The sequence below is a fragment of the Aspergillus fijiensis genome (genome assembly GCF_003184825.1).
Source record: "Aspergillus fijiensis CBS 313.89 unplaced genomic scaffold BO72scaffold_71, whole genome shotgun sequence".
NCBI classification, from domain to species: domain Eukaryota; kingdom Fungi; phylum Ascomycota; class Eurotiomycetes; order Eurotiales; family Aspergillaceae; genus Aspergillus; species Aspergillus fijiensis.
This window is the reverse complement of record NW_024469047.1, coordinates 51,714-68,950: the sequence shown is the minus strand read 5'-3', so window position 1 is coordinate 68,950 and position 17,237 is coordinate 51,714. Positions and strand designations below refer to the sequence as shown.

Here is a 17,237-nt window from a genome sequence, read left to right as displayed (position 1 = left end):
ATGAACATCACCAAACAGACATCAGCCAGTGGCCACACACGCATATGCATGCAGGGTACACGATGATTGGACTTCTGGACTCTGTCCTTACATCGGGAATAGAAGAATGAATTAGTCTAGCCCGGCTACCGCCCGGCTCTCAAATACTCGAGTATCACGGCTGGTTCCGGATGAAGATTCTTGCCCCACCCGATGATGACATTCTCCGTTTCCCCTTTCCCCATTTCCCACGATCGCTTCCCTTCTCCTTGGATATGCATGCCTTATGCCTTTCGGGCTACACCATGATATCAAAGCGCAGCCGCGATGGAATCACGAGGAACACCATCCCCATCCACCCCTCGCATACACCGCTCGACTTCGACACTACAGTGATTATTACATTTCAGGATCTCAGTGGCTTGCGCAAAAACCAGTAATATGCCTTCGGCTTGGCCGCTTTCCATGTTTGCGCCCATGACGCTGGGTCGGATTCACCCCAATTTCGAGATTAGATTACTTTGATAAATCGTCGGTATATCGAAGGAGATATACAACCTTTGGACTTGATCTATTTAATTCCATTCCCCCGTCACAATGCTAGAGGGAAGGTCGATCAATCTGGAAAGCATACTGAATCCAGATCCCAGAGTACATCGTCCCTAAATGCCTCATCGAGCCCCTCATCACTTAGCCTCTCAGCCAGCGTGTTGTCGGCTTCCGTGTTCACTGCATCTACTGCAGGAATCCGTGCGGCTTGACGAACGCGGCACATACTCAATGCCCTCTCTCGCAGCCTGCGCAGAGCATTCCATTTTGGCCCGGGACTAGGTCTGGAACCAAGTTCGGTCATGCTGAATGACTTGTTCACCAGCTCCCAGGCTCGCTCTGCCCTGGGCACGTCCGGGCGGACGTAGTGCTGCCACATTGTGTAGGTAAGCAGGTGATATTGGGGATACGTGGTGAAATGCCACTGGTAACTGCTTAGAAGCTCGTCCTCTTTCAACTCTATGCTTAGAGACAAGGTGTCACATGCTAGTGCAAATGCTTCCTCCACCGCACGAGCAGTGGATTTCTCCGCACGCAGTCTTCTCAGGTATTGTTGCCGGATGAAAACGCTGAGCTTTCCAAGTAAAACTCGGCTCAGCAAGATGGCAGCCTTCTGCAGCGGGATGTTGGGATCGCAATACCTCAAGTATTTCGCTTCTATCTTCTCTTGTACATGCTCTGACAGTTGCTCCAAGCTGTCCATGGGGTTCTGGCTGTTAAGTACCCCTACGGAGAGTCGAGAGGCTCGCTGGAATGCTCCATTGAGCTCTGCGGTTGTTAGAAACAAACTCATCTCGGTCCATCCCTCTCCAGGGATTGGGGCAACATCTGTTTTCGCGCAAATATCTTTGTCGTCAGCGTTCAAGGGTAGCTTCGTATTACATGAATTCACCACCCAACCAGTCGAGAGCCCATGATCTTCGGCGGCCCGATTGTCGGACGCGCAGATTTGTCACCACATTCGTCGGCGAAGCTCACATTTCAGCGGCGTGAGCTTAAAATGTTCCGGGTCTCGATGAAGCCCAATCGACTGGGCGCTGCGGATGAGGAGGCCATTGAGAGCCCAACCCGAACGGCCACCACTATGACTTCGACGACATCTCTGGAAAGTGGCAGTATGGCATAAACAGCTAGGCATGTTAAGGGGAAGGTCACCAGGTAGATCGTCATCGCTTGTAAAGTGGTAATAGTGGGCGAATCCAGAAACACTGCCGCATGAAGAGATATTTCTAGTCCTCGCTGGAATTGATTGAGCGCGGACGGCCGGTCCTGATTTAAGAGCAGGATAGTATCCGGGGATGGTAGACTGGTGACGGCGGCGAAGTCAATTGCGAAAAGAAGCGCGCTCGTGCCTGCGGTTACCTCTTCCGGATTATTTATGGCCGCGAAAACAAGAGAGTTAACGCTAGGAATATGGAGAAGTTTCAGAAGGGGGTCGGCGTTATTCAGGTAGACCTGCCACAGCTGCGTTGCTTGTTTGCGCGACGGACTTCGACAGTACGAGGCCGGCATGGGATCTGAGATAAGGCCATCGAATTCGCATGTATCGAATGGCCGCTGACTACTTGCATCGATACTCCTAGGGCTACTGATAGCCGATCGAATGTCGTTATCCTGTTGATTGGGGCCAGTCAGTCCCAGGATTGCTCGTTTTGCGAACCAAGTCAATACTACTAGCCTTCTCAAGCACGTGCGCAAAGAGCACCTCATCTATGTATCGAGTAGAGGCACCATCTTGGACCAGGAGCCCTTCTGCTGGCGGCACTCCAGGCTGCACAGGTTGACTGGCCCTGGTCCTGTTGGGTACAGTACATCTCCAGCATCCCGTACGGAGGAATGTCTCCTCTGATCATCTCTGCTCACCACGTCTGGGTTTCCGGGCGAAGGCGAAGAAGAAGGGTCTACCGAGGCTCTACCGCCTTCTCGAGACCTCAGCTGTCGGATCATGGCATCCAAATGAGACAATCGCCCCGCAAGTTGGGCCTCCAATGCACGGTTGCGCGGTTGCTTTGGGGCCCTCCCACGGCCAGGTGGATAGCCACACTCATGCTTTGTGCGCGCACAGTTGGCGCTTGGTCGCTGCCTGTCGCATTTAACTTTCCGTCTTCGGCACGAAGCGCAGCTGCGCGTATGAGCAGAGCTTGGCCCCGAAGGGTTCGATGCCGCGAGGGGGCGGAGACATTGGTCGGACTGGTGGACGCTTCGGCGGTATTCATGATGCCTAAGTTAACTTACCGCGCGCCGCCTTACGATCCACGACGGCTCACGATCAGCACTCGATGCTCTAAAACATGCGACGCTGACGAGTGTGCGAGGAAAAGAAGAATCCAATCGCAGTCTGATACGCATTTGCCCCGTGGTGCTCCCTGTTCAACCTTCTAAGAGACTCTTGAGGAGTGGTCACATAGTTAGCGCATGGCATAAAGCGGACTTTTGAACCTCGCGCCAAGCCGCATAAGCTTATGCGCACTGCGAGCGCACGTTACCGCGGAGTGGTGGCAGCGCAGAGAACAATACCACTTATTCATGTAGATAGATGTACTGTAACTAGTCATGAGAAGTCCGACAAGTCAAACAAGTTTCATTTAGGATTTTGCCACTGAAGAAAGCGCAGGAAACTCTTCTTGTTAGTGCTGGGCTGGCAGATAGGCATCGCTAAGTTACCATAGCCACCACAAGGTGTACAATACGGTATGACATGTATATAGATGTACTGTACAAAAACAAATAGCTAGACAGCATGTATGTACTGCGTATTGTACTAGTACTGTACTGGACAAGACTACGTATGTCTCGAACAATGAAACTTTTACCTCGGCTTCCAACAGCGTCTCAACATCAGAATAATCTGGAATCTGGATAATCTTGCAGAGAAATCTCGAACGCAAGGAAGATCCCGGCCTATCAGGAATTGGTTGACTGTCAAGTTGTCAATAACATCTGTCAAAAAACAATAATAATGTTGTTGATCAGCCGAGGTTCAAAGACAGGAGGAGCCTGAAACAAGCTTGGTTGTAGGGTTTAGCCTGCCTCTGCCTCCACTCACCTCGGGTATTTCTCCTTTTTCACCCTCTGCATCGTCGGGGTACGAGTCACGGCAGTGCGTACAATACAACGTCCAGCCAGTCAAATGTAACTGGTTCTGTCTACGAGCCTGCGAGTCTGCGACATTATCGAGGTTGACCCTCAGTGGAGTACCAACTTCAAGCCTTTCCCGGGCCACTTCCGCTTGAGGCGTTTTGAGGGGATCTCAAAACGGTTTACCTGACTGTACAATCCTCCAAGGTACAATGGTGCCACCCTCGGCCCAGTTCTAAATTGTTATTGTTATCTATGTACATGCATATCTAAGTCAGTGTGAGACTATGGGCCTGTCTCAGAAACAAAAGATTTGGTCGCCTATTTTAGAGATCGCTCCTGGTTCCTGGAACCCCATCGCCACCAGCGTCTTCTTGCAGGCACTGACCATTGGCGGAGGGCCACATAACAAGATCTTGGTTTCGGGGGATGGCGACGGTAGACGCTCGCTGAGCACCGCTTGGGTCACGTAACCGGTGCCATACTGCCACACCTCAGGCGCCGTGTCAAGCATATACCAGAGCTTGAAATTCTTAGGGTACTTGCGAGCGAAGTCCTCCAGCTCCTCGCGCAGTAGGATGTCATTCTCCGTACGGTTCGCGTAGATGAGGCTGATCTCCGTGGTGTCGCGGTCGTCCTCACAAATGGCACGGATCAATTGGTACATTGGAGTGATGCCTGTGCCTCCAGCCACCATCCCGATCTTAGTGCACAGTCCCCTGCTATACCGCATAGATCCCTTGGGACCTCGAAACTCTACCTCGTCGCCCACCTCGAGCTTGGCAAGGTATTGCCCGCTCAAAAGCCCATCGGGATAGCATCGGACGAGCAGCTCGAGGCGGCCCAGGTCCAGATTGTTCGACACCGGCGTGTACGATCGGCTGACGGTGGTGTCATTGACAACCGCTCGAATAGCGACATGCTGTCCGATTGGAAGGCCGATGACTCCTTTCTGGTCAGGTAATGCGAAAACAAAGCGGTACACATTCGATGCCAATTCATCCTTCCGCACCAACGGCAGGCGCTGGAATTCCTTGGCGTCGAGAAAGCCCTTGGCCAAGTGGGGGTCAGCTCTCGGGCGTTTCCGCGCCTTGATGCGAGGAGGGTATCGGAGGAAGCCCGAGTCGATTTTCGTGAACTTTGCGGCCTGCTGCGCGACCAGGCTGCCCAGCAGCGCGCAGACAGCCGTTGCCATGATGAACCCGTGGGCAAATTCCCCGCCCGGGAGTCTGGACAGATTGAGTTTAGAAGGGACGATTTGGCCCCAGGCCTTCCTCATATCAATGGCGCCCGGATTGCTTCGGTTGACAGTATACAGTAGAGCTGTCGCCGTACCCAATGCACCGACGATCGCACCCACTGATCGTACTGAAGATGAACTTGGTGGTATTGTCTTCTCGGATCTTTGAGGGATGACGCGAACAGCTTTCGGGGACACATATTTTTTGGCGTCTTTCAAGGTGCCAATCAAATACTCTTGCAGAATATCGCGCGAATCCTCCGAATGGCCAACATCCTCAAAATCGGCGGTGGCATCTGTACCTGCGGTCTCCAGAAGAACTTCCGCACCTCCCGGATGGTCTTGGAGATACTTCGTGACGTCGAATACTTATAAAATTTCAGTGTCTACATCTCTCCCAAGGTCATCACAAGGTGTCATACCTTGTCCGTGAACGACGATCCAGATATCATCCTTCTTGTTGTGTGTTGCAACCTCAGCCAAGGAGTATTCGGGCAGCTGAACATCCGCTACCACCTGAGCCGGTGACTCTGATGTTATAGATTGTTCCATTGTCATGGATTCAAGTTGGTTCAGGGAAACTTTCCTGGCCCCAAGGTCGCAGGATAAATGCTGCGCAATATAACATGATTGCCCAGAAGCATAGCATGGCATAAACCGGCACTGCGACCACTCTGATTGGGCAACTTCTTTTCTTTTCCTTTTTTTTCCCCTCTCCCCTTTCCTTTCCAATTCTTTTTTTTTCCTCCGGGATAATTGGAAGGGGAGTAAGGGGGAAGTGATCCAGTCGGCCCACCTGCGTCGGAGATTGTAATTTGGAGGTTGTTGCAGCAGGCCGGTCTGCCGAGCCAGCAGGGGAATTTTGTAGGGCTACCTATGCCGTTCTATGCCCATTTTTGGAAGTTCTGGGAAGCCGATGTTCGGTTATGCTTGAGACCGAAGCATAATGGTAGTTCTCATGTACTACGCAGGTACGCATAGTGGGCCCCGAAAATGACGATCGCTTCCCGTCTTGAATTTCTCCCCAACGTTGCGGGTTAACTTGCCGAGGCAGGCTGTCAGGCCACCGATCATGGATCCTATCATCCCCCGTTATCTTCTGTCTCTCTCTCTGTGTGTGTGGAACACTGGAAAATATCTACGTACCGGTAACTATACACTATGGAGTAACTTATGTGGATTCGTCGTCCTGGCCAACATGGCCGCGCTTATTTTTGGTTTGTCCGGCGCAGTGTCCAGACGAGGAGGCTGCGTCGCATCTATTCTCGATCCTCTATAAAGCGTATAAAGCGGCATGGCGCGCAAAGGAAATTCGACTGCCCATCTATCTCCCCACTGCGCCTTCACCCCATAAAAGTAATCATGCCAGCCAAACAATTTTACCTGTTGGGTGAGCCCATAGCCACTGCCAGGGAAATTGAGGTGGACTCAGCCCTTGATTTCGAAGAACTGCAGCATCTTCTCGCTGCGCATTTCGCCATCGTTGACCCCAATGGTAATTGAATCTCCCCCCTTACATCTATCTAAATTCAGTATCCTCCTGTGTATTCCAACTGAACAGCGACAGGTATCGGGCTGCAGACCGAGGACGCCATTTTCCACCGAACCCCCGAGGTCTGCTCATCGGAGGGCCAGATTAGCATCACCATCGATGGGAAGCCGGTCAGAGAGATCCCAGGACCCCAGGGGATCCCAATCTTTGGCAATTTCTTTCAGATCTACCCCGACCATCTTGGGAACCACCAGCGTCTGTTCGAGCAGTATGGGCCGATTTTCCAAACCAGCAGCATGGGCCGCACGACTTACCACACCAATGACCCGGCACTGAGCGCAATCATTTTCTCGGAGAGTGACTTCTTTACCAAAAAGATCAACGAGGCACACCCTCTGTACCCGATCAAGAACACCGAGGCAGGTGTTTTTCTCGCCGACACCGATAGCCCGACGTGGCACGTCGCCCACAAGTTCCTTCCGCCAGCCTTCGGACCAAAGGCGGTGCGGCACTACGCGCCCACCATGCAGCGCACCGTCGAGGACGCATTCAAGGTGTTCGACGCCTTCGATGAGGCGGAAGAGGCCTGGAACGTGTACCAGTACATGCTCAAGCTCGGCTCGCAGGCAGTAGGCAAGCTGGTCCTGGGCATCGACTTCCAGCACTTCTCCTCGGCCACGGCCCCGCCCCATGAGCTGATCCTCCTGATCGCCGAGTCCCTGGAGCTCAACAAGAAGGTGAGTGCGCGGGGCGATTGGTACTCGAAGCTCCCCTTTGGGGACCCCAAGCGCTTGCGGGATATCCGCGGCCGGGTCTTCGAGCTGATCGACGAGTCGATCCAAAATGCTAGCCGCGGCGGCGTCCATGATCTTCCACTGCAGGAAGCTGCCCTGCAAGCGGACAACATGATCGATTACGCGATTCGTGCAACCGACAACAAGGGTGAAAAGCTGCCCAAGACTTCGCTGATGCAGGCCCTGCTCGTGGCCACGGGTGCCGGCTTCACCACCACTAGCTCTCTGCTGTCATGGCTGATCTATTCGTTGGTGACCTATCCCGGCATGCAAGAGAGACTCCTCCAGGAGCTGGTCGACCACGGTATCACCGAAGATTCTCAGCTCACCGCCGATATCACGGATCAACTCACATTCATGGATAAGTTCATTAAAGAAACCCAAAGACGCCACAACCCGTCATTCCAGGTAGGAGAGCCATTCATGTCCCCTAGCATGGAGGACCCTAGCCCATAGTTTACTGACGTGCTTTTGCACAGCCTGCCCGGACCGCCAAAATTGATATGATCTTGCCGGGGGGGTACAAACTTCCCGAGGGCGCTGTTGTTGTCGGGGCGTTGCACCATCTGCACAATAACTCGAATGTTTGGGATAATCCCACTCGCTTCGACCCGGACCGCTGGAACACGGAGGCCGTGAAAAACCGGCATAAAACCGCATATATCCCCTTCGCAACAGGCCCCCGCATGTGTATTGGTTTCAACTTTGCCCTGCAGGAGGTGAAGATATTCCTGCCTAAGCTTGTGTACCGATACAAGTTCACCCGAGAGGGGGATTCGACGGTGGAGTACGACCCAATGTTCCAGCTCATTAGGCCGAATAATCTATACGTGAGAGCCGAGCGGCGGGTGAAGTGGCCTCCGAAGTCGGACTCCAAGCCGACAGCTTCATTGTAGTCAGGTCCGACGTTGTCTAGAGCCTTGATTATTTTGTACATATTACCATTCCGCGAAACATCTCCTTTTCCCTCAGTTCGTGCGCGCGCTCTCTGTCTCTCTCTCATAGTGTGATACTATCTCTTCTATGCGCATTGATTTTGAGTGCACTGATGGCCTGGCACCAATCTTAGCCCCAGCTAGCTATCCTTAAATAAATAGTAAGCGTTCATCGAAGTACGGCACAAATAACACCTTCAAGGTACAGTATCCACACTTAGAAGAAGCAAGAAGCGCCAAGCACACACATTAGCGACCAACTGACTCCCACAAGCAGCACAAAAGAGTCAACGCTCGCAGCACATAACGGTGTTCTAACGGATACAAGCCACATACGTTCAAGGACTTGATTATCCATGACTCAACAGGCATCGAGAGTAACTACGAGAGGTAGAAAAGCTTCTCGAGGAATGGGTAAGTCTCCAGGTACCGGAAAATAAATCATGCCATGACCGAGGCCATGTCAACAAAGTGATAGAGAAGCCATTATACGTTAACCTTTCCTCCATGTAAGTTTAACCTTGCTTTCTCTGTTATCAACCCCAAAAGAGACCACGAGGCTGAGCCTTACTATTTGGCAGCACTTTGTGCCGCTTGATTCTGAGCTAGTTTCTGTCGATATTCAGCGTTTTCCATGAGCAGGTGGACCAATACATGACCATGATACTAGTGAAAGATGCTGTTCGCAATCTATTGGATGCGGGTACTATTCCCTCCATGTAGCTTGCAAGGAATAAACGATTACAAGTGCCAAGTCTGCTATCTTCACAGAAGAGGAGTGGAATGATGTAATGTGTTCAATATCGGAGCATGCGTCCTTCGGACCTAAATCTGCAGAGTTACAGTACAGCAAAAGTGACAATGCCTGCAGCCTCCCATATGACGATCATATCCATGTATGTCTAATCACTAGGTATGTGAAAGCAGTCAAAGAGTTGATTTACCGGCCTTCTGGCTGGCTTTTCGATTTTTCTGTCGCCGGTCGGCCGATCACCTCAACACCGACACTCAAAAGTTTTACACGGGCTATAGCATCATTCTGAATGCAGGATCTCGGTCATCATGGCATCCGGCATATTGTGCATACTTACCTTGTGCCTTGTCCCGGTTGATCTTGGCACAGTATAAAACATTGAAAAAGATCCTGCGGCTCCACATCAGCTCCGTGCAATCATCCCCTGGCTTCCAAGATCTAGTCGCCCAACTCACATGAACCATGCAAACACCAAAAGTCCCAGAACTACTGTGTGTCCTCGATGATACTGGGGTTTGTCTTGGTCGGGGTAGTTGAAAGCTGCTTTATAATGAGCGCGATTCCAGTTTTGCTGTTACGACATAGGGAGAGGAACCTACTAGCAAGAAGCCCTCCACAGTTGGCAATGGTTAGCTGCATGGCAGACGTGGTGGCACGCTTATAATGTCCTGCAGAGTTGTTTGAATTCCAGACCAAGATGCATGGTACACTGCTATACAATCCAGTGGCCATCAGACAGGTCATTGCATATTTGGCTGATGGCGAGTATATATTGGCAATTGCTCCGTATCCAGCTATGGCAACCGGTAATGTGAAAAGCATCACGACTCCGCGTAGCTGTAACCGGTCCGATACCACAGCCACAACCACTAAGCACGGTTCAGCTTTGTGGTAGACACCGAAAGATGCATGCTCAAAGACTCACCGGTCACGACGGTGGCAACAGCATATGGTATAACGGTCCAGAATTGTACTTGGTTCGGATCTCGGGCAAAACCACTTTCTTCAATGATGGTTGGGAGCTAGACGTTGTAGCAGGCTTAGCCCTAGTAGAAAAGAGCCGAGAACATAGGTCACTTACAAACAATCCGAATGAGTACAGACCTGACAAGATTGAGAAGTAGGCTGTGGCAGACAACCACATTCGTGGGTCTAGAAGCCCTCGTCGCACCTCAGTCCACTTGAGAGTCTCCCGCTCATCCTCCGTCGTCCTAATCTCAAGAGTCAGTATCTCCAGGTGGGTGGGAATGCTGGCTCGTAGAATTGAAAGGGCAGCCCTGACTTACGCGTACTCAACTGAGGGGGTGTCAAGCATGACTCTTTCGAGAGCAAATGCTCGTTCCTCTGGAGTCAAGAAAAATGCCGTCTCTAGACTGTTTGGCAGCAGAAAACAGCTCAGCCCGCCGACAGAAAATGTCTGTGCTCCATATTAGACGTAACACCAACTCACTGCCGTGCGTGGTGCAGTAAAACTCACCAGTAAGCCCTCGATGATCATGATCCAGCGCCATCCTTCAAGCCCCCCTCGAGGGCCAATTTGGGCTAATCCACGCGCTAAAAGGCCTTCATCCTGTTAGTTAAGGCCCCTGTATAACTCCAATTAAGGATCAAAAGCCTCTCAAAAATTTCGTCCCACGGTTTGTTGACTCACCCCCGAAAGCCCCCGACAGGGAAGCGGCCGTATAGAAAACTCCGATGCGCAAAGCCAAATCATTTCGTCGGTAGAAGAATGACAGGTACAGGACCTCGAGCCGGAATCAGTCAGTCTACTCCAGAGAAAGACAAAAAAACCCAGTCAGGACCCACGATTCCAGGAAGTAGTCCGCCTTCGGCAGTCCCCAAGAGGGCTCGGACAACGACGAAGCCAGCAAAGTTGCGCACGAAACCCAAGCACATTGTGAAGATGCCCCAGATCATCGTCAGAAAGGGCAGCCAAACCTTGGGCGAGGCCTTTCTGATGACCAGGTTGCTGGGGAGCTCACTGATCGACGTTTCACAAAACGTAACCGAATTAGTACCAGAAAGAGTGGAGAAGGAAAAAGTTGATAGTGTATCTGGCCTGTCTCACCTGCAGATGTACATGATGTAGAATACCGTCAGTCCTATATCATACTGATGGCCACTGATGTTGACATCGTCCTCCAGGCCCAGAATCTTGGCGTTGCCTACATTGGTCCTATCGAGAAAAGAACAGAGGAAGAGACCGGATAAGGTCGGCAGGAGCCTAAAAGAAGCACGCGTTGGTGGCCTTGAAAAAAGTTGATGATAAAAATCATTGGCTCTAACCTGCAGTCCATTTTGAAGAAGAGATTCCGTATCCATCGCTGATGTTCTTCGTCGTCACGGCCTTGTTCCACGAGAAGTTCCTGCTTGGCGGGTTCGTGGTCTTTACTCTGCGGCTGAAGAGGATCCATGTTCTGCATACTACTTTCGGGTGCTGAGTCCATGGATTATGGTGCATGAAGCGACAGTATAGCGACAGTAGAAACAGCAGCAGTCCAGTCAGAGGAGTAGCGAAGTAGCGAGGGTGGGATGAGATCAGTCAGAGAGGAGGAAGTGGTCGGAAAAAAGCAATCTAGACCGCTGGCTGCGAGAAGGGTAGTATGCAAGGGGAGTTGAGTTACCCAGTAGTAGAGTAGGTAGTTAGTAGTTTCCAAGTTCTGTACAGTACCTACCTAAAGGGATACCGGACTAGGTAGCTACTCCAGCCGCTTATAGAGGAAGGATCTACTAAGTACCTACCTAGTACCTATAGTACTATAGGTAGGTACAGGTAGGTATAATACTAGGTACAGTAGGTAGTCGCAGTTAGTAACTTACTAAGTACTGTACCTAAAGGAAGGGATTCCACCCGACCCACCTACCTTTCTTTTTCCCCCGCAGTTTTTAGGTCCACGGTCTACGTACTCCGTGCCCTCTACAGTTCTTCCCCGGATATGGTTGCTGCAAGTGCGATCCGCCTCGGCATGCAATTCTGGTTACCGTGCGACAGTTTCTCTTTTTTCACACTGAAACCTGAGGATTATGTATGTACAGTACAATCGTAAAATGACCGGAGGCGCTACCACCACATCACTCCATGATTTCCAGGTGGTCTGCGACCGCAAAGCTCGCTCCGGTCCTGCTTTTCACTTCCTCAACTTCCACTCCCGGAGCAAGTTCTGTCAGCAGGAGCTCCCCTTTCTTCCGGTCCACTTGAAACACACACTAATCACACCACACCCATTAGCTAACCTAGAGTCCCAGGAGCCGGAGATTTGCGGGCTTACCAGATCTGTGATAATTGTACTAACGCAGTTTGCTCCCGTCAGAGGGAGACTGCATTGAGATACGATCTTGGGCGATCCGTCCTTTGCTGTATGACTGGTAGCTACTACAATTTTGGTCTGATCTGGGTTGGAAATCAAATCCATTGCCCCGCCCATTCCCTTGAAGACTTTACCGGGGATCATGTAATTTGCCAGGTCGCCGTTGGCGCTGACTTGTAGAGCCTTGAAATAAGAGCGTCAGTGGGAGTATTCTGGCAATGATGGACGAGGGTAGTCGACACATACTCCTAGGATGGAGACATCCACATGGCCCCCACGGATCATGCCGAACGACTCGGTGCTATCAAAGGTGGCAGCTCCCGGAACTAGGGTAACTGTCTCTTTTCCTGCGTTGATAATGTCCCTAGAAAGAGTCGGGTGAGAAATCCGAACGTGAGCTACCTGTATCAGGAGTTAACCACTTACGGATCCACTTCTTCCTCTGTGGGATAGGGGCCCTGTTATAGAAGTTAGTCATCTTAGCTTTGCTGAAAGTGTAGTCGAAAGCGATCTCTTACCATGCCGAGAATACCGTTTTCGGACTGTATCCAGACGTTCACATCACGCGGCAGAAATGAGGGAGCAAGGGTCGGGATTCCTTCAAAATCATGAGTACACTTGCAGTGAGACATATTGCGCCACACCACCTACCAACTCCCAGATTCACATAGTAACCGTGCTTAAGCTCCTTGGCAGCTCTCCTGGCGATGCGATTTCTTTGGGACGTTGCTGCACCCTTGACAGCTGCACCGGCGCCTTCATCATTGCTTGATCTCAGCTTCTTAATTTCGATGTGCTTTTCTTCAGTAGCGGGAACAATCCGATCAACGAAAATCCCCGGAAGATCAACATCATTGGGGTCGATCGAGCCCACGGTGACGATGTGCTCTGCCTCAACAATCGTCAGGGTAGCTGCTTTGGCCATGATCGGACCAAATGCCTTGGTAGTATACCTAAATTGTGTTTTGAGGTTCAGTATATAAAGTGCCCTTGGGGAATAATCGTGGTGAATGATCCTTACCGGAACACACAATTTCCTGCCTCATCGGCCTTCCATGCTCTGAGAATTGCCACGTCTCCGGTCAGTGCAGTCTCCATCAGATAGGTCTTGCCATTAAATGCCCTGGTCTCGCGTTGTCTGCCATGCTCGAGCACTTTTCCGTGCGCATCCAGCCGAACGGGTATCGCTCCATCTTGTAGCAGGGTATCTACACGATGTAAGTCGGTGAAGTTCACATAGTAGCCATTGTTCGAACCTGGCGTACTTTTGGGGAGATATTGACGTGATGAGACATACGTGCACCTGTGGGGGTGAAGAAGGCTGGAATACCAGCGCCACCAGCGCGTAGCCGCTCAGCCAGTGTTCCTTGCGGTGTGAGCTCAATCGAGATTTCACCCGAAAGATATTTCTTTTCCAATGCCTTGTTGTTACCAAGATAGGAGAGGACAAGCCGATTCACTTGCCCAGCCTGTGTTAGCGTTGAAAGCCCGCCTTTTCCAGCAGCACCTGCGTTGTTGGAGACTGCAGTTAGTGAATGTAAACTGTCCACACCTCGGCGGTGAATCGCTGCTATCAGAGTTTCTAGTTGCAAGGTCAGTCATTCGATGTTGCCAAGGCTTTAGGACTATGGCTAGTATTACCTGCAACACCACAGAGGCCAAATCCCGAGCTGAGAATGGTTGACCCGCTCTTCAAGTCGGCCACTGCCTCATCTGCACTTCCGAACAGTTTTGAGGCCCCACGATCGATCCTTGAAGCCTGTGAGTAGGTCTCATCCCTGGCTGTCGAAAAGCGAGCAGAAGCCCGAGTCTTATTACTACCTAGAAAGGACCGAGGATTGACTTGTCGCAATTGCAGAGGGGGTTGCGGCCGCGCGGCGACGATTGTCCTCCGCGACAAAGCGAATGTCGAGATTCTGAGTGTGGCCATAGCCAAGATGTTCTGCCTATTACTCTGGTTGGCACAAGCGTTGATTTGACTCTCGAGTTGGCGCGAGGAGAGGGACAGGAAGACGTTGGCCCTTAAAACAACTTGGAAAGGTCGGCACCCTTCGGCGTTCGGCGCTACTTCTGAACGCCGACATGTGGATCATGCCCCAATGATGTAATCGATCAATGGGAGAACTGGGATAAGCTACGAATTGTGAGTAAAAATGTTTGTTTGAATATAGCGAGAATGAACAGGATTGTGGAGCAATGAATTATATGCTGCTAATGTCGTTCGCATTGTTGCTTCCAACATCAAGCCATTCCCAATGCGTCAAGTCATCCATAGGAATACCAGGAACAAACGTCCCGAAGGCTGTGTCCACTTGGTTGACGGCATCAATAATCTGATCGTCAGACATGGCGGAGAATTGGATCGGTTCAGACCAGAACATTGAGGGCAATGAGGATGATTCCTGTGTTCTGATGACTGGCTCATATGAGTCTACTGTGGTTGGCGGCTGAGACCTTTCAGCCTGGTTTAGCGGTCGGATTTCAGGGGTTCTTTCAGGCTGCAAGCTCGAAGGAGAGCGCCGAATAAGCTCTCGCAGAAACCTTCCATAAAGTACCGAGGCTCCGTTCCTGTGGGTTGGGACAGCCCCTATTCTTTCCAGAACCGCCGCAGTTTCTTCAACCAGATTTCGCACGCTAGGGGCCAGGCTAGATCTGCTATCTGGCGGCATGGTACTTAAACTCAATGCCGAGCATGCCGCGAACGAAATCATGATAACAGTATTGTTCGGCATTGACTTCAACCGCGACTCACCCTGGATGGCTGCCCTCAGAACATTCAACGCAGACGAGAGGCCCGCTGCACGGAAAAACCTTTTCACGTCGAGTGGCGCTGTGGGATGGTTGATCACGCCCCCATATGTCGATAACTGCGTGTGTATAACCAAGATCTCAACATACGGTGGAAGAGATGATGCTTGATAAACTTTTAGCTCCTGTTGAGGAAAAGGTGGCGACGGCTGCTTACCTTGGCCTTCGCCAATAGCCGGTGTCCAAGCCTTATACCATTGCCCGTAGAAACTCTCAATGTGCTGTTTTATCCTGAATACCGAGATCAGCTTGAATACTCCGAAACTCGTCAATCGTGCGCACAGTTCAGCAGCTCCCGAGCCAGTTTTCGTGGATTTATCGCACTCGGCTCTTATTCTTTTGAAAAGCTCATCCTAGTAGGCGAGGTATGATGTTGTTTCTGTTAGAAGCGTTTCATAGTGGCCTTGCGCGGCTTCGGTCCAGAGCAGGGAAATTCAACTCACCAGATTCCTTCGGAGGACGGCCATGGAATTCATTGGACCATCACGAGAGTCGGCGATGTCAGAAAGGTGCCATTGATCACAGTTCTCAATGAGAGCTGTTGAGGGCACCGTATAATTTCTTCCCCGGGCAAGGCATACACTGTAGAGACCTTTTAGAATACTGCAGAGCAACTGATCTCCTCTGTATCGCCTCAAAATAAGAGATCTTACCCTCGTTCGAGTACGAAGAGTGCAATCCACGCCCTCTCGCGTCGTCGCAAGAGCCTACGACCCCATACAGAGTCTGAAGTCACGTCACCAAAGCCGTCCATCTGCAGTGCTCTCTTTGCATCGATGCATTCAGCTTTGGCAAGTCGTTTTAAAAGACTGCTGTCGAAGCTTGTTGAGGGCAGTACAATTTTGTTCAGAGATAGATCCAATGCAACAGTCAGAGCCATCGCGATGTAAATGCAGGTATCGTCATCCCCTAAGTGGTTTCCGGGGTCCATCCACGGGACATTTACCATGAAAGCAAGAACTATCTCGACTGATCGATGCCGCTGAGTGATGACATCATGGGCTAGGAATGCACGATGTCTAGACAGTCTCTTCGATATTGCCGCGGCTGAGGGCAAGAACAACGCCGCTGCAGCCATCATCGAGGTGAACAGAAACGCAGACTGCGAACGGACAAATGACACACTATGGATCAGAGGGTCGAGACCCCATCGAGTGTGGGCGAGGTTGCGGTAGAAACTGGACGGGATTAGTGATTCCGGTGGTTGAAAAAGAACCGAGCTTATCTTTGGACATACTATGAGAACAGCGACTCTGCTTCATCGAGCGTAACGAGCCCCAGCTCAATGGGATCCAACGTGGGACCAGTGTCCAAGCTTGCGCTGGTGGGAATAAAGAATGATGTGGCTGAGGCCATAGTGTCGCCGTCATCGACGTTGTAGATTCCCGATGGCTGCAATAGCGTCGACGATGTCAATCGCGATACACCACGCATGTCACTTGGTGACAGCTGTAAGTCGGAAGCACGTGCAAGCAGTTGCAGGGGGTTCTCTGCATCATCCAGTGACAAGCCATCTCCCGGGTTGTCGTACTCGGCGGCTGATACAATAGACGATCCAGCGGGTTCCTCTGATAAATCCTCCGTCTTGCTATGCGGATTTTGTCCTTGTATGTTGTCGAGGAGTCCCCGAAGGTTCGAGATCAAGTTTTGGGCACCCTCGGCCCGGGGCCGCTTGATAGCCTGCTCAACCTGATGCAGTGCCTTTTCCAGTCCTTTACGTTTACTGACATTAGTGTGTCAGTACTTGTTGTCATTGCAAGTCATGTAGATGTATATGGTGCGCACTTTTTGACACCCTTCTGTCGACCGACATGGTGACTCGGAATCACACATGTCGCATCGGCTTGCCTGCATCGATCACAGGATGTTTCGTCCTTGGTTCGATTGCATCGAACTTTGCTTTTCCTACAGTTCATGCAGGCTGCCTGTCGAGAATGCGACATCGGGTGTGTATCAAGAGGGGGTGATAGATTATCCATTGCGATGTCCCGGAAGGGGGGTACGTTGGGAAGCAGATATATATGTGTGTGATCTGCGGATGTCACCATCAGGCAGTATGGACGCTCATGAAGGGACACGGCATTCCTCCCCGATCTGAGGGATGCCAACAGGCAGGGCGATAGTAACAGCGATGTTGTATTTGCACACTGCTCTGGGTAATCCACAGGTCTCACCTCGAGCGTGGGGTGCAATCTGTAGGAGAAGCAAGGGTCAGGGAGGGGGGATGTACAAAAAATGAGTGCTAGATATAGTCAACAGCTCAGCCACGGAGATCGGAAAAAACAAATGGATGATATTGA

The 17,237-nt window shown here is 51.2% G+C and overlaps 6 protein-coding genes across 6 annotated transcripts; 1 reads left to right on the top strand and 5 right to left on the bottom strand.

The window, feature by feature from the left end:
- Nucleotides 1-236: 236 nt before the first annotated feature.
- Nucleotides 237-3,107, bottom strand: BO72DRAFT_480828 (Zn(II)2Cys6 transcription factor). The gene is made up of 7 exons (XM_040947657.1): nucleotides 2,728-3,107; nucleotides 2,492-2,650; nucleotides 2,189-2,342; nucleotides 1,684-2,142; nucleotides 1,507-1,630; nucleotides 1,411-1,446; nucleotides 237-1,374 (listed from the first exon to the last, which is right to left on the bottom strand). The coding sequence occupies exons 1-7, from the start codon at nucleotides 2,742-2,744 to the stop codon at nucleotides 596-598; spliced, it is 1,728 nt and encodes a 575-aa protein (XP_040796652.1). The 5' UTR covers nucleotides 2,745-3,107; the 3' UTR covers nucleotides 237-595.
- Nucleotides 3,108-3,904: 797 nt separating this feature from the next.
- On the bottom strand, nucleotides 3,905-5,398 carry BO72DRAFT_389009 (putative cytochrome b5 reductase; the record flags this gene model as incomplete). Its single annotated transcript, XM_040941748.1, has 2 exons — nucleotides 3,905-5,214; nucleotides 5,269-5,398. The coding sequence occupies 2 exons, from the start codon at nucleotides 5,396-5,398 to the stop codon at nucleotides 3,905-3,907; spliced, it is 1,440 nt and encodes a 479-aa protein (XP_040796651.1).
- Nucleotides 5,399-5,987: 589 nt separating this feature from the next.
- BO72DRAFT_452482 (cytochrome P450) lies at nucleotides 5,988-8,093 on the top strand. Its single transcript, XM_040945731.1, has 3 exons — nucleotides 5,988-6,341; nucleotides 6,414-7,540; nucleotides 7,612-8,093. The coding sequence occupies exons 1-3, from the start codon at nucleotides 6,209-6,211 to the stop codon at nucleotides 8,026-8,028; spliced, it is 1,677 nt and encodes a 558-aa protein (XP_040796650.1). The 5' UTR covers nucleotides 5,988-6,208; the 3' UTR covers nucleotides 8,029-8,093.
- A 1,000-nt stretch (nucleotides 8,094-9,093) lies between these two features.
- On the bottom strand, nucleotides 9,094-11,235 carry BO72DRAFT_389052 (putative MFS transporter; the record flags this gene model as incomplete). The annotated part of the gene is made up of 11 exons (XM_040941749.1): nucleotides 9,094-9,211; nucleotides 9,277-9,361; nucleotides 9,421-9,690; nucleotides 9,747-9,843; nucleotides 9,903-10,032; nucleotides 10,108-10,238; nucleotides 10,299-10,384; nucleotides 10,473-10,566; nucleotides 10,628-10,802; nucleotides 10,890-11,045; nucleotides 11,108-11,235. The coding sequence occupies 11 exons, from the start codon at nucleotides 11,233-11,235 to the stop codon at nucleotides 9,094-9,096; spliced, it is 1,470 nt and encodes a 489-aa protein (XP_040796649.1).
- Nucleotides 11,236-11,893: 658 nt separating this feature from the next.
- Nucleotides 11,894-14,059, bottom strand: BO72DRAFT_388945 (3-oxoacid CoA-transferase; the record flags this gene model as incomplete). The annotated part of the gene is made up of 9 exons (XM_040941744.1): nucleotides 11,894-12,028; nucleotides 12,091-12,312; nucleotides 12,376-12,493; nucleotides 12,556-12,587; nucleotides 12,648-12,727; nucleotides 12,781-13,082; nucleotides 13,151-13,337; nucleotides 13,427-13,711; nucleotides 13,771-14,059. 9 exons carry the CDS (start codon nucleotides 14,057-14,059, stop codon nucleotides 11,894-11,896), a joined length of 1,650 nt encoding a protein of 549 aa, XP_040796648.1.
- Nucleotides 14,060-14,181: 122 nt separating this feature from the next.
- On the bottom strand, nucleotides 14,182-17,190 carry BO72DRAFT_452481 (uncharacterized protein). The gene is made up of 7 exons (XM_040945730.1): nucleotides 16,723-17,190; nucleotides 16,175-16,660; nucleotides 15,591-16,115; nucleotides 15,381-15,519; nucleotides 15,220-15,290; nucleotides 15,095-15,168; nucleotides 14,182-15,043 (listed from the first exon to the last, which is right to left on the bottom strand). Exons 1-7 carry the CDS (start codon nucleotides 16,914-16,916, stop codon nucleotides 14,331-14,333), a joined length of 2,202 nt encoding a protein of 733 aa, XP_040796647.1. The 5' UTR covers nucleotides 16,917-17,190; the 3' UTR covers nucleotides 14,182-14,330.
- Between the last annotated feature and the right edge of the window lie 47 nt (nucleotides 17,191-17,237).